Source organism: Phlebotomus papatasi, chromosome 2 (genome assembly GCF_024763615.1).
Source record: "Phlebotomus papatasi isolate M1 chromosome 2, Ppap_2.1, whole genome shotgun sequence".
NCBI lineage: Eukaryota > Metazoa > Arthropoda > Insecta > Diptera > Psychodidae > Phlebotomus > Phlebotomus papatasi.
In genome coordinates, this window is record NC_077223.1 from 76,223,302 (window position 1) to 76,238,703 (window position 15,402).

The following is a 15,402-nucleotide window of genomic DNA, read 5'->3' on the forward strand; positions in this document are numbered from 1 at the left end:
TACTACAGGTTCAGCTATAATTGTTTCAAAGACAAATTTTCTAAGGGGAAGTGGGACACCTTTTGGGACATTTTTGAAATTTGTTTTTTTTCACCAATTTTTTAATGAAACTTCACCATGATATAATTTAGCTTCAAGAAACTATTATGAAGCTAAATTACAATATGATAAAGGTCAGTTCCATTTAGAAATAGGAGAAAAAAGCCTAATTTCAAAAGTGCCCCACTTCCCTGTACTTTTTCCCCCCATTTCCATCCAAACTCCTCCAAAAATGTGTTTCCGTCTTGGGAGTTCGAACAGCTCGCAAAGTCTCGAACGCTTTGCCACCCCCTTTTACTAAAAATTTAAGATCTATCTAACCTAGGTTTATAACCTGGGGATTTTATAGCTTTGAAAACTTTTTATCAAGGGTATGATAAATCCATCGATTGATCTCGGTCATATGACCCTTGAAAAGTGCTTTGGGCGAATTTCATATCGAAATTTTGATTTTTTTTTAAATAGATTTTTACTTAAAAGTCTAAGATAATTATCTGGGGGTTTTCTAGGGTCGAAAATTTTTTGTCATAGTATGGTAAATCCATCGATAGATCTCGGTCATAGGACCCTTTTTGAAATAGAGTTTGATATCGTTACATTCCGCTACTTTTCCAATTCATTGTCGATTCTGATCAAGCTGTTGAGTTTGAAATTTGACAGCCTTTCAAAAAAATCCAAATTTGATCAAATCGGTTGCAAAATAGGCCCTATAGGGTGGTTTAACTTCGAGCCTAAATAATTTAAGCAGGGGCCCATAAAGTCTAATAAAAAGTGAAGCTTTTTTTCAATTTTCCTTGTTAATGTTTTGCAGCTATTACACCGCGACTTAAACAAAATTGCTCGTAGTTCTTGTATAATTTTGGCGAACATTATGAAATATATTTTTAGATAGCTTTTAATGCACGATTTCGAAATATATCAGACTGATAAGTCAATTCTCTAGTCTTTAGTGCCTCTATGCAAAAACGTATGGAAAAATGGAATGTCGAGAGGCCCCTGATTCAAGATTGCGATTTAAGCAGTAAGAGGTGTCTAAGGGCCCTGACAGACTTGAGGATTAGCCGAGAGACGACTTAGCATAATTGTTTTCGGAATAATGTTTATACCACATTTCTATCATTTTTCACTTAAGTCGTAAGTGTGTCTAGGGCATAAGGATGAAATATTCAGCTGGACTACCTAGGCCAATTTTGAGATAAGTCAAAAAAACATGTTGTAGGAGGGGATGGAAGGGATGGGGGACAATTTTATTAAGTTAGTTCGTTAGAGAATGTTGATATGTGGGAGGGTCATCGAAGACCGGAAGTCGATATCTCTTACCGTTTAAAACCAGAATGGTGAGCACATTTCGATTGTGAAAAGTGCTCTCTCATGGAGTTCGAGCAGTTAAAACTTTACATTGATTAAGGGTATATGATAGTATCCACTTTATGTATTATACGAAATAAAAAGTATTTTTAATTTGGTTGCAAAATTTTATGGTGCTCTCAAATATAAAAGCTTTACCCACAAAAACTTGAGAAAGTTTGCTGAAACATCTGTGTTGGTAAAAAGCGTTTAAAAGAATACCTCACGTGTCGAAAAAGTTTAATGTGAAACATGAGATATTTGCTTTTAAGGCTTTTAACTAAACTTGTGTAATACATTACAACTATCAGTCACCATAATAGTTTTGGATATTTTATGAATTTCAGCACTTTGGTTTTTTTTTTTAGATAAAACATGAGATGATACAGAGATCAACTGAAATAGCACGAAAAGTTCAAAATTGTTTGGTTAAGAATGCAACTACCACTAAAAACAAGATAATATGCCCCATAGCTTGCTGATGAAAATTGATCTACGTCTCCTAACTTTTTCACAGGGAAAAGTTTCCGGATATTTTGAGGAGTACAAAAGGAGTTTACAAAGTAAGAAACTTTACTTTCATACTTTTACCAAGCTCCGCGGGAAAATTTTGTGTTGAATTTGTATCTCTCTCACTACGGTATTTGAATTATTTACAAAACAAGTTGGTGTGCTTTGAAAACTTCTTAAATCATCGTATGGAGGGGGTACTCATCAGAAAGTTTTCAGGACTTTTCACAACTAGTAGAAAGAATGTTTGTGCATTTGCAATTATTGTTGTGTTATACTTTTTTTTGAGGGGGTACTATACCAACACCAATGTAAATCGATTCATAGAAAATAAACGCATGCGTCTTACCTCTCCAGACAGTTAGTCCTTATTAACAAAGTGCATGGGTGGTTAGCAAAAAGGCGCTCCATTTCATCTCACCAAGACAATTGAGATATGTTGATTCATCTTCTTGAATTTTTAGCTGCAAAAAATAGCAAAAAGAATTATATTTTGTTAGTTTCGTGAAACATAGCAAATGGTTTATCCCAGATAACTGTAAAGAAAAGTAAAAGAATTCTTTCATGATACATCAGGGGAAAATTTATGAACTGTGGATGGTGCTAAAGAAGTTCCCATAGGAAAACACGTCACAATATATTATATTACGTCAGAGAGTGCAAAAGTAGCAAGAAAGCTTCTCTCTCTCTAGAAGCATCCACAGCAAACGATGCATTTAATGAACATGGGAAACTGTTAGAAAATTTTGAAAGAAGATTAACTGATTGGAAAATGAATATTTTAGGCACGTTGATGGTCCCGTTGAGATGCTAAATTTTGGGGATTCAGCAAAAGCAACAGCAAAACGTGCTGGTGAATTGTGATGCATGGAAAAAACATTTTGCCTCCCAATGGAGCTTGATTCTGAAAAGAGGGAGTGAATGCGAAAAGAAGGGAAGATAAATCGCAACATCGTGATATCGTTTAACATTCGACAGCTTTGCGCGCCTTTCCATCTAAACAAAAAAAATAGCCTCAAACTTTCGGAAATCCCCTTCAATCGCTTTCCACACGTCTCATATCCCGACCGTAGGAGTTAGTTTGCAATATCCTGCAGGACTATCTCTTCTTTTTTCCTTAGTTTTGATTTCAGCCTGAGCTATTGTGATTGAGTAAAGTCGATTTTGGCCAAAATAATGCCAAACTTTTGATAAGGTCAGTAATGAAATTTTCTTGGTTGACTGGACATCCGACAGTACTTTTGCTTTTGCCTCCTGCTTGAAAGCATCTTTATTCAATTTTCCAGGACACGTTCAATGTTTCTAGTCGTTCTGGACTAAACTTTTCACTTGAAGTGCAAAGCAAAATTCATTATTAATTTGTTCACTAAAACTTTTCCAAAAGTTTTCTGTAAAATCATTTTAAAAGATCTAAAAGAGGAGTTCAAATTTAACTCAATATTGATAGGGTAAATGTCCTAATTCAAAACCATTTCCAGACGCTTTAACTTTGACAGAAGATTCAATACATTAAGTTCACATTTTTTCTGAAGAGAATTACATAAATTTGCTCCTTGACTCTTCTAGAATGTTACTGTTTAGTGAAAATTCTTTAGATATAATTTGAAAACTTCTTAAATACAAGAAAAATGCGCGAGCGTAAAATGCTTCTATTGGAAACAAATTAATTCAAATGGAGACAAGGGAAAGTTTCTAATTGGAGACAAGCAGTGTAAGTGAAACCGCTACGAAAGGCTTCCAAAACCTTGTTGAGTTGCTTCTGAGTGCAGGATTTGTTCTTATTCCTGCTCTTTTCTCCTTTCCCATTTAAAAAAATAAGAAAGTCTCTTCAAAACAAATCATATTTCCAGGGTTTCCTATTGAATCATTTGCAGGCACTTTAGAAAAACCCTTTTTGTTCACGAAATAGGTAATTATTTCATTTGAAAACTTCACATACCGTTAACAATAAAGATTAGCACTTAATTTAACTAAAATTAGACAGAAATGTAACATTTAAATGTTAAACAAAACGAATAAACAACAGTCACCTCATTGTGTTTTTCATTGGAAAACATGGTCGATCGATGAAAATTTCGATGGTGAAAAGGTGAGAAATTAACAAATTAAAATTTGTGAATATGAATGGATTTTCGCTTTATTTTGAGCAAAATTAACTAAATAATGAAACTTAGTATAGAAAATATATAAATATAATAATTTAGTAATGTAGGGGAGACCGGGGAGGTTTGGGACAGGGGTAGTGTGGGACAAGGCGATTCTTTCATTATTTTTTTTTAATAAATGGGATTTAACCATTACTCAATCGTAGACAATATTAAGATGTATCTTGACTAAAAGAATGGATACTCAGTTTAAGAGAACATTGTGTTTTCCAAACAAATTTAAGCAATCTATTGCTAAAGAATCAATTTCCCGATTCTAAAGATTTGAATCTCAAAAATCCCTAGAACAATTTGCTGTAAGACAGAATTTTTGTATTTTCAAAAATGACTCAATAAATGAGACATTTAGAGAATTCACAGGAAGTGTCTCTATTGGTCGAATATATACCCCCAAGGAACCTCTATGCTCTCCCATAGAGAGCACCTAAATAATCTGGTTTAGTTTGTTATTATATATGATTTTTTTAAAACCTCAGTCCAAAGCATTTTTTTTAGGATCTCTTAGGAAAACCTCATTATTTCACCCTCAAGGGGTGGTTTTACGGATTTCATGTATTAAACAAAGTTGGAGGGCAACTCTTCACCATTCCAACGGATATCTAAAATTTTAATTCCGTTCACTAGAACCGGAGATATAATCAATAAAGTTAAACAAAACAGCTAAAAAGCAAAAAAATAAATAAATTCTCAGAATTGTGACGTGATTGAAAAAAATTAAAGTCATTTTCTAAATCAGTACACCCGATAGCATAATAATCAACTAATACTTCTTAAGAATTTTTTAAAAAAGTAATTTTGTAGACCTGTGTAATTTGTAAATAGGAACTCAAAGAAAATTTTACTGGAACAAACCATATCTTTATCTCTTCATTTTCCCTGAAATTCTCCAAATCTTCCTTATAAATCTTTTACCATCTTTCAAATTCATAAACAAAGGATTGTATCTAGAGAAAAGTCTCTTATGCAGTGATATTCTTGAAAAAAAATTTAAAACCTCTAAAGATCGCAGGGTCCTAAAAGATATCGTTATTTAAATACTTTGAGTAATGAATTCAGAGAAAAAATGTTTTAATTAATTATACTGAGAACCTTTTGTTAAAATTCTTCAGTAACGGTACCTTTAAAACCCTATGAATTTCAGGAATCCTAGCTCATTTTTTAAAGAGAATATTTCTCTAAATACGATAAAAGGATGCAATCGAGGCAATACTTTTAACGGAATTTAGAATATTCGAGAATATTTGAGGAAAATCTGGATACAAGAAAAATGGAGGGATAGCGATACGGTTTCTTTTAGGAAAATGTTCCTTGAGTTCAGATCTCTTTTAGAAAACGTTCTTTGGCGCCAACGACTTACGATATGCTGTTATTTAAAAAAAAAGCAAGTTTCATAAAAATAGTTCTACCCTATTTTTATGAATTCTCCTATTCTACTAGTAAGAATAGTAATAGTAAGAATCCTTAAGAACTCTTACTCTAAGATATCTGAAAAAGTTGACCTGATGGTCTATAAGTTTCTTGGAGTCATATGTTCAAGATACATCAAGGACTCCGAAAATACCTGTGATTTGACATTCAACGAAAAAGTTTTCGTTTTGTTGCCCTGTAATGCTCGATGTCTTTAAAACATGATTAGTTTGTATGGGAGCTACCAGACGGACCGCTCAAAGGGAAGATCTAAAAATATTTACATAAAACTTAAGTCATATACCAACTGTGACCCGAATTTCATTAAGATCGGTTAAGTCGTTTTCGAGTAATAAATTGTCAAAGTTGCGAATTTTCAGAAAGATCTCGTTAATTTCCCAAGGATTAACAGTCTTTTTTCACTTTGGTCTCGATAATTTTTAAGTTATACACCAATACCTACAAAATGAGCCTAGTCCCATCTCTGGCGAAGGGTTGGACCAGCTCCCATACAATTTTGCTCATTGTCCTTTATAGGCATTTTAGGGAGGCTTGTCCACTGAAGAAATGGTCGAGATAGTCCAAGTAGTTAAGAAATAAAAATTAGTGTTTGGTGCTACCCCGTGTTTGATGTTGCCCCAGTTTCCCCTATACCTTATTAAGTTGTTAAACTCCATATAACTTAATCAACCGAGATTTTCAGTTTTGACAAAATATGTTATCTGAAATAAACCAATAATAAGAGTAGCAATAAATCATATTTCGTAATTTTAAATATCAATCCTGAAGAATTATTCCGATTGATAAGCATCCAGATAAGCTCAGTATAAAACGAAGAATCAATCAACAAATTTTCGACAGTTCGAGAAGAGAAGATGATGAAGTCCGTTCGTGAAATATTGTGTTTTCTTGTGGTACTACAATGTATTTGTGGAGTGTTTTGTAATCCATGGAAAATTTTTGATTATTTGCATCAGGAACCGCCTCCACCTACCCCCAAGAGTGATTCCAGGGTTGTGACTGAAGAATGGATTGAGCAATTGGTTGATCATTTTGATGAGTCCAACAATGCAACTTATCAAATGAGATACTTGGCAAATGATGAATTCTATCAACCAGGTGGACCCATATTTATCTATGTTGGTGGAGACTGGACTATTACCCCAGGATGGATTATCGGTGGTCATACATATGATATGGCAAGAGAATTAAATGGATATCTTTTCTCTACTGAGCATCGATATTATGGTGTAAGTCGACCAACTCCTGATACTTCATTCAAAAATCTCCAGTATCTCCATGTAAGCCAAGCCCTTGCAGACCTAGCTCACTTCATAAAGGTTATGAAACAGGAAATTCCTGGTGCTTCTAGTTCAGGAGTTATTCTTGTTGGAGGCTTCTATTCTGCCACAATGGTAACATGGTTCAGACAGTACTACCCAGATTTAATCAATGGAGCTTGGTCTTCGAGTGCACCCTTATTTGCAAAACCAGACTTTTACGAGTACTTTGAAACTGTCGGACAATCAGTACGAACGGTTTCTGGTGATTCATGCTATAATCGTATAGAAGGAGCATTTAGTGAAGCCGAACGCATGGTAGCAGTCGGAGAATTTGAGGAAATCTCTGAAAAATTTAACTTATGCCAAACTTTACGAGATAATGAACTTGATATTTGGTTGTTCTTCGGAAACCTTGCAGCGTTATTGGCAATTATTGTTCAGTATCACTGGCCCGGAGATATTGAGCTAGCCTGCGAAATTATCATGATGCACGATAATGATATCGATGGTTTTGCTGAATACACTAGATGGATTTTGGGAAATCTTTGTTGGTTACCGGAATTCGAATTAGCCGCTGATTTACTTCGTGAAACTTCATGGGAATCAGAAGCTGCTTATGGCCAACGGCAATGGCTATATCAGGAATGCAATGAGTTTGGCTGGTATCAAAGTTCAGGATCTGAAAATCAGCCTTTTGGTTCGAGTTTTCCCGTTGAACTCCTTTACCAAATGTGTACTCACGTTTTTGACGAATCCTTCTACAATGACTCCATCAACTACAACAGCTACATAACTAATCTCAATCGCAATGGATTGAATCCAGTTATTACAAATGTATATTCAACTCATGGTGAATTGGATCCGTGGAGAACTGCAGGAGTACAGGAGAATGTTAATTCATTCGCTCCAGTTGCAGTTATTCCAATGGCATCACACTGTGCAGATTTGTACTCTATCAGCGATGCCGATAGTCCCGAAATGTTAGCGAGTAAATTAAGAACAATATCTCTGGTAAAACAATGGCTAATGATATTTTAGGACATTACGCAGATAAGATTGTAATACCAGAGCATCAAAACATTTCAAAGAGCGATAAAGTCTTCAGTATTGAGATGACTCATAGTCTGTTCTCCAATAAAATTGTGTGACACTTAAATTTATGAATCTGACGATTAATTAAAGATTTTTATTCCTGTGCAATTGTCATGATTTTAGGTAAAGAAGTTGTCTTTTTGAGTAATTATATGCCTTCATAAAAACTCGTAGTAACATACATTATGTGATTATAATACTTTTTCAGGTCTGGAAATAATTTAAACTACAGTGAGTGTCAATAGTTTGTTGCCTAATGGATGTTTGAGAAATCAAGTGAAAAAAATGATAGAAAAAAATACTTTTCCAAATTTTTCTTTTTGCAGATGAGTTCCTTGTAATCCGTAGATATTATTTATAGTTTTCAAAAAAAATAATTAATTTTATTTCATATCAAAAATAATTGATTTCCAAAAGTTGGTCATTTTTGAAAAATCAAAAGTTTGTTGCCTCATTAAAAAAACTAATTCAAAATGATGAAAACGTGCAACCAACTTTATGTAAACCGGTTACATTTTGAGCTTATGTCATTTGATAGGCAAATGATAGATTTGTACATTTTTAAGGCTGTCAATGTTAAATATATAGGTGTAAGAGTGATGATAAATAACAAGAAATAATCAGTTTTTTGATAATTCATAATTTAGGTTATAATGGAAAATTACAAAAAGTTGAAAGGTGGGATATTGTTCAGAGATACTGCTGGAAGGAATCGGCGTCGCTTAATTGCCAAATTTTATGGAAATTCATGAAAAGTTATACATAAAATGGTCAAATATTATAGTTATGAGGCACGAGTACATCTGAAAAACGCTACTGGTAGACCCAGGGTTTCGACTCAGAAAGTCGATAACCACATTCTAGGTATCTCTGATAGTAACCCCATGATGTTTGCTTCAAAAATTCAAAGTCGGCTGGTTACAGAAGGCATACAGGCTTCAAATGCTTCGAAAATCAAACTCAAAATGAAAGAAAATATAAGAATAGGTACTTGGCTCGCAAGATTTCATTGGTAAGCAAATCCAAACTGCGTAAGAGGTTGTATTTTTACGTTTTTAGCATGCTCCAAGTGAATTTACAACCTTTTAACCAGATTGGTTTTGTTTACCAATGGAAACCTGCAAACCAAGTAATTATTCTTACCACTTTCATTAAATTGCGGTTGGTTTTGAAGCCTGTATGCCTTCTGTAACCAGCCGACTCTGAATTTTTGAAGCAAACATCATGGGGTTACTATCAGAGATACCTAGATTGCGGTTATCGACTTTCTGAGTCGAAACCCTGGGTCTACCAGTAGCGTTTTTCAGATGTACTCGTGCCTCATAACTATAATATTTGACCATTTTATGTATAACTTTTCATGAATTTCCATAAAATTTGGCAATTAAGCGACGCCGATTCCTTCCAACAGTATCTCTGGACAATATCCCACCTTTCAACTTTTTGTAATTTGCCATTATAACCTAAATTATGAATTATCAAAAAACTGATTATTTCTTGTTATTTATCATCACTTTTACACCTATATATTTACCATTGACAGCCTTAAAAATGTACAAATCCACCATTTGCCTATCAAATGACATAAGCTCAAAATGTAACCGGTTTACATAAAGTTGGTTGCACGTTTTCATCATTTTGAATTAGTTTTTTTAATGAGGCAACAAACTTTTGATTTTTCAAAAATGACCAACTTTTGGAAAACAATTATTTTTGATATGAAATAAAATTAATTATTTTTTTTGAAAACTATAAATAATATCTACGGATTACAAGGAACTCATCTGCAAAAAGAAAAATTTGGAAAAGTATTTTTTTCTATCATTTTTTTCACTTGATTTCTCAAACATCCATTAGGCAACAAACTATTGACACTCACTGTACATTTAAATAATTGCACTGAACCATCTATTAGCTTGTCCCTAGTAAGGGGTCAGATAAATAACACAGAGAAAAAAAATACCCTAGAATCAATACTTTTTTGGGATACTTTTGGTATTAAAAGGGCTCCAATACCTCGTGGTATTAAATTCTAGGGTATTTTGGGATTAAATTCAAGAAAATCTCTGTCATTGATTTAATACCATAAATTCATTAATTTTCAATCGCAATGAGTATTGATTCTATCCTATTTTGGTATTGATTCTATCCCATTCTGGTATTGATTCTATCCCATTTTGGTATTGATTCTATCCCACTGTGGGATTGATTTTTATCCCACTATGGGATTGATTCTATCCCATTTTGGGATTGATTCTATCCCACTCTGGGATTGATTCTATCCCACTCTGGGATTGATTCTATCCCATTTTGGGATTGATTCTATCCATTTTGGGATTGATTCTATTCTGGGATTGATTCTATCCCATTTTGGGATTGATTCTATCCCATTTTGGGATTGATTCTATCCCATCTGGGATTGATTCTATCCCACACTGGGATTGATTCTATCCCACTCTGGGATTGATTCTATCCCATTTTGGGATTGATTCTATCCCACTATGGGATTGATTCTATCCCATTTTGGGATTAATTCTATCCTACTCTGGGATTGATTCTATCCCATTTTGGGATTGATTCTATCCCACTATGGGATTGATTCTATCCCATTTTGGGATTGATTCTATCCCACTATGGGATTGATTCTATCCCATTTTGGGATTAATTCTATCCTACTCTGGGATTGATTCTATCCCATTTTGGGATTGATTCTATCCCACTATGGGATTGATTCTATCCCATTTTGGGATTGATTCTATCCCATTTTGGGATTGATTCTATCCCACACTGGGATTGATTCTATCCCACTCTGGGATTGATTCTATCCCATTTTGGGATTGATTCTATCCCATTTTGGGATTGATTCTATCCCACACTGGGATTGATTCTATCCCACTCTGGGATTGATTCTATCCCATTTTGGGATTGATTCTATCCCATTTTGGGATTGATTCTATCCCACTCTGGGATTGATTCTATCCCATCGGGAATAAGAATGTCTTAATAATATAAAACTGATACCATAATCGTAGAATCTATACCTCAGTGGGATAAAATCAATAACCTATTGTCATTTTGGAATCGGTTTGGGTAGAAGGATGGTAATGACATGTCTTGTACGAGTGTTCTGTATTTAAAGCGAAATATGAAGGTGTGCTGTCTTGTGCCTGGTTATTAGTGCAAAAGGGCTGCAGTGGATACAGTGTACACACACGTGTTGTGTAACCTCAAAGAGGATGCTAATTTTTAGCATAAAATAGGATTTTGTCCACTGCATCTCTACGAATCCGTCAAGGCAATTAATGTGATAAAAAAGTTCCTAAAATTTTAACATTTGGAGAGTAAAGATGACATTTCTCACTCCTCAAATTTCAACAATATTTCCAAAAACATAACGGAATTCATGTGAAATTTACTTTTCTTAAATTAAGATAAAAAACTTTAGAGAATATATCAATTTAATTTATTGTGAAAAACCTTTCTTCACATAACCTCAAATTTTACAGTTTGAACTCAACCGTCGTTCAAATTTGTGTAGTTCAAATTTGATGAACTCGACTGTACCAGTATCTGTGAGACTTTTCACAATAAGACACTGCAAGTGACTAGATTGCCTAATTCTTGGCTATTTGGGGATTAGTGGAAGACATTCTTTTTCTTCCTCTGAGCTCGGTATTTCTTGTATAACACAACAAAGACCCATGTCGAAAGCCGAGCACTGGGCTCTGAAGAAGGCATGGACATGAACACTTCATGCGGTGAAGGGGAGGTTTGGCAGTGGGACACTTAGGAAGGCTAAATTAAATACCGAAATGGGATAGAATGAATCCCAGAGTGGTATAGAATCAATCCCAAAATGGGATAGAATCAATCCCAAAATGGGAAAGAATCAATCCCAGAGTGGGATAGAATCAATCCCAGTGTGGGATAGAATCAATCTCAGAGTGGGATAGAATCAATCCCAGAGTGGGATAGAATCAATCCCAAAATGGGATAGAATCAATCCCATGGGATAGAATCAATCCCATAGTGAGATAGAATCAACAATCAATCCCAGAGTGGGATAGAATCAATCCCAGAGTGGGATAGAATCAATCCCAGAGTAGGATAGAATCAATCCCAAAATGGGATAGAATCAATCCCAGAGTGGGATAGAATCAATAACAGAGTGGGATAGAATCAATCCCAGAGTGGGATAGAATCAATCCCAAAATGGGATAGAATCAATCCCAGAGTGGGATAGAATCAATCCCAGAATGGGATAGAATCAATCCTAGAGTGGGATAGAATTAATCCCAAAATGGGATAGAATCAATCCCAGAGTGGGATAGAATCAATCCCATAGTGGGATAGAATCAATCCCAAAATGGGATAGAATCAATCCCAGAGTGGGATAGAATTAATCCCAAAATGGGATAGAATCAATCCCATAGTGGGATAGAATCAATCCCAGAATGGGATAGAATCTATCCCAGAGTGGGATAGAATCAATCCCAGTGTGGGATAGAATCAATCCCAAAATGGGATAGAATCAATCCCAGAGTGGGATAGAATCAATCCCAGAGTGGGATGGAATCAATCCCAGAATGGGATAGAATCTATCCCAGAGTGGGATAGAATCAATCCCAGTGTGGGATAGAATCAATCCCAAAATGGGATAGAATCAATCCCAGAGTGGGATAGAATCAATCCCAAAGTGGGATAGAATGAATCCCAAAATGGGATAGAATCAATCCCAGAGTGGGATAGAATCAATCCCAAAATGGGATAGAATCAATCCCAGAGTGGGATAGAATCAATCCCAGAGTGGGATAGAATCAATACCAAAATGGGATAGAATCAATACCAAAATAGGATAGAATCAATACCAGAATGGGATAGAATTTATACTGTTTCCTAATAAATAATGACTTTCAAAAATCAATGCTGCAATGGGATTAAATTAATCCCACGATTTCTAAAATTCAATCTCAAATTGAGATAGAAACAATACCATTTCCTCCTCAAAAAATTAATTTCATAAATTTAATACCAATATGTCCTAAAAGTAATCCCAATATTTCTTAACTTTGTTCCAGAAACTAAAATCAATCCCAATATGGACCTATTTTCAAGAAAATTTGGGATAATTTTGGTATTGAAATGGTGGGATTAAAATCAATACCATGGGTATTGAATCTGGATACTTGAAAAATTTTCTCTGTGAAGTTTAATCACTTTCCATTTGTGAGAACAAAAGTAACCGAGGACTTGAAAAGCGGACACGGTAGCACAACTCGACCAACTCGCGATAAGTCCCGAATGATCAACTTTACGGAAGAGTGATTACAAGTTGAGATTTTGCATGCTGTGTATAAGATATTTAAAATTTGAAACCTCTTAAAACTTTGAAAATAATTAACTTTCCGGTATAATATTCACAAGGAAGGTAGAGGGTGTCAAGGAGTACCCGAAAAGCGAAAAAACGACTTTTGCAAAATATCGACTTACAGTAGAGTTCCTCAAATTTGAACTCCTCAAATTTGAACGACGGTTGAGTTCAAAATGTAAAATTTGAGGTTATGTGAAGAAAGTTTTGCGTGAAGTGCAATTTTCCTCTGATGTTTCCTCAATATTATTGTATTATATTAACTTCCGCAACAAATTCCAACTATTTCACAATAAATTACATTGATATATTCTCTAAAGTTGTTTATCTTAATTTAGGGAAAGTGAATTTCACATGAATTCCGTTATGTTTTTGAAAATATTGTTCAAATTTGGTGAGAAATGTCATCTATACCCCCCAAATGTTCAAATTTGAGGAACTCTACTGTATTTATATTCTGATAAGTCGAATTGGTGGTGGTAGCCCGACAAGATTACTCTTTTCAAGAGTTGTATAACGCATACTTGACAGCATACCATAGTAAGGCACATAAGCTCTCTAAAAACGCATATAGGGTAAAGGCTCATAATTTTGTCCAGTCTGCTTGTAAGCAGAGGTGTTCCAAGTTTGAAGTGCGATATTTTCAATACTAATTGACTTTTTTTGTTACTTTCTTTTCAGAAGGGTTGTTTAGAAACTTGGCAAACAGTTTAACATCTTTGTTTTAACTAAAATTACTCTTAATACGTTTAAAAATGAATTGATATGTAGAGGTGAATTTGACACTTATTTTGGACAACTTGGTTATTAATTTGGACAACTTGGCTGTAAATTTGGACAGCTAATCCGCCGCAACAGGATGCCCATTGTTCTTCATTTCATGAACCAATCTTACCAAGTCCTCTTCCTGTTCATGTAAGGTAAACGTAGAATGTCACAAGAAGCTCGAAAACTTTCCATATCATTCATTAAAGTGAGTTGACTTCGGTACTCCAAGTTCGTGCAGATTCGCTCATTCCCTGGCCTTTCCGGGAGCCTTTCAAGGCTTTTCTCGTTACATCTCTTTCGTAGAGATGATGCTCCTTTGTTTCTCCAGGCATTTGTACAATCTAGTTCTCACAAAAACTAAAACTTCACGAAATTTCGTGAGAAAAACACCTGTCCAAAATAAGGAGTATCACCTCACTGGTAAATGTCTAAAAAATTTCCCATTTTTCACACGAAAAATCTAATTCACAAGGTAAATCTCACTTCAGGTTAAATGTACAAATCACCACCAACGTGAATCAACACAATATTCAATGAATATTCAATAATATCACTCAAAAAAAACGAAGAAACCTTGTTAGTACTTCACTACACCTAAATAAGACTGAAGTAAACACAAAGTTCTGTCATATTTCTCGGATTTCTCGTAAGCAATTGCTCACACTGAATTTTAAACAAAGCAATTTCAACTCAAATCATATTCAAAATTTAACTATTTAGCGTTAAAATCTTCCAAAATGAACAAATATTTAGATAGAATTCATTATTCATCAAATATTGGATTAAAAATCCATAATTTGAATCAATTTATTTTTATTGTCCAATTTTATCCTCAATGTGTACAAAATAAGAAACTGGACAAAATTATGAGCCTTTCCCTTAGGCCTTTTTAAAGATGCACAGCACTCCCTTGACCTCTCACTAAGAGGGCTAACTCCAAGAACAAGGCAGATTATGTACCCAATCAGTCTTTGTGGGATTCATAATAACTTAAGCCGTGGAACCGATTAGTCTTACACATATTTATATTTCAGATTCATAGAGAACATAACAAATGCAGTCCAGATATAGGGAAAACTGAATATTAGAGTTCATAGATGATTAAATCTAGATATTTTAGTGATTCTAGTTCACTGGTCAATATAAGTCCAACAGTGTTTAAAACTACCTCATGTTTACTACTGCCCCAGTTTCTACGTAGGTATAGTTCCTAATACGTTAATGTGTTATTCGTCTAAAATTTTTGTTCTTCATGCGAGAGATTCTGTATAAATCGGTCTGGGATATTTCATCTCAGATGTAATATCCTTGTACTATGGTGAACCAGAGGTTCAGGTATTCTTTTATAAATCATTTTCTTATAATCGAAAATCACAATAGTTTTAGTGCTAGTCATTATTTTTTCAGATTGGCTTTAGTATCG

The 15,402-nt window shown here is 34.5% G+C and overlaps 1 protein-coding gene across 1 annotated transcript; it reads left to right on the top strand.

Moving 5' to 3' along the window:
- Window positions 1-6,343: 6,343 nt before the first annotated feature.
- Window positions 6,344-7,789, top strand: LOC129801042 (putative serine protease K12H4.7). Its single transcript, XM_055845801.1, has 2 exons — window positions 6,344-6,355; window positions 6,446-7,789. The coding sequence occupies exons 1-2, from the start codon at window positions 6,344-6,346 to the stop codon at window positions 7,787-7,789; spliced, it is 1,356 nt and encodes a 451-aa protein (XP_055701776.1).
- Window positions 7,790-15,402: the final 7,613 nt, after the last annotated feature.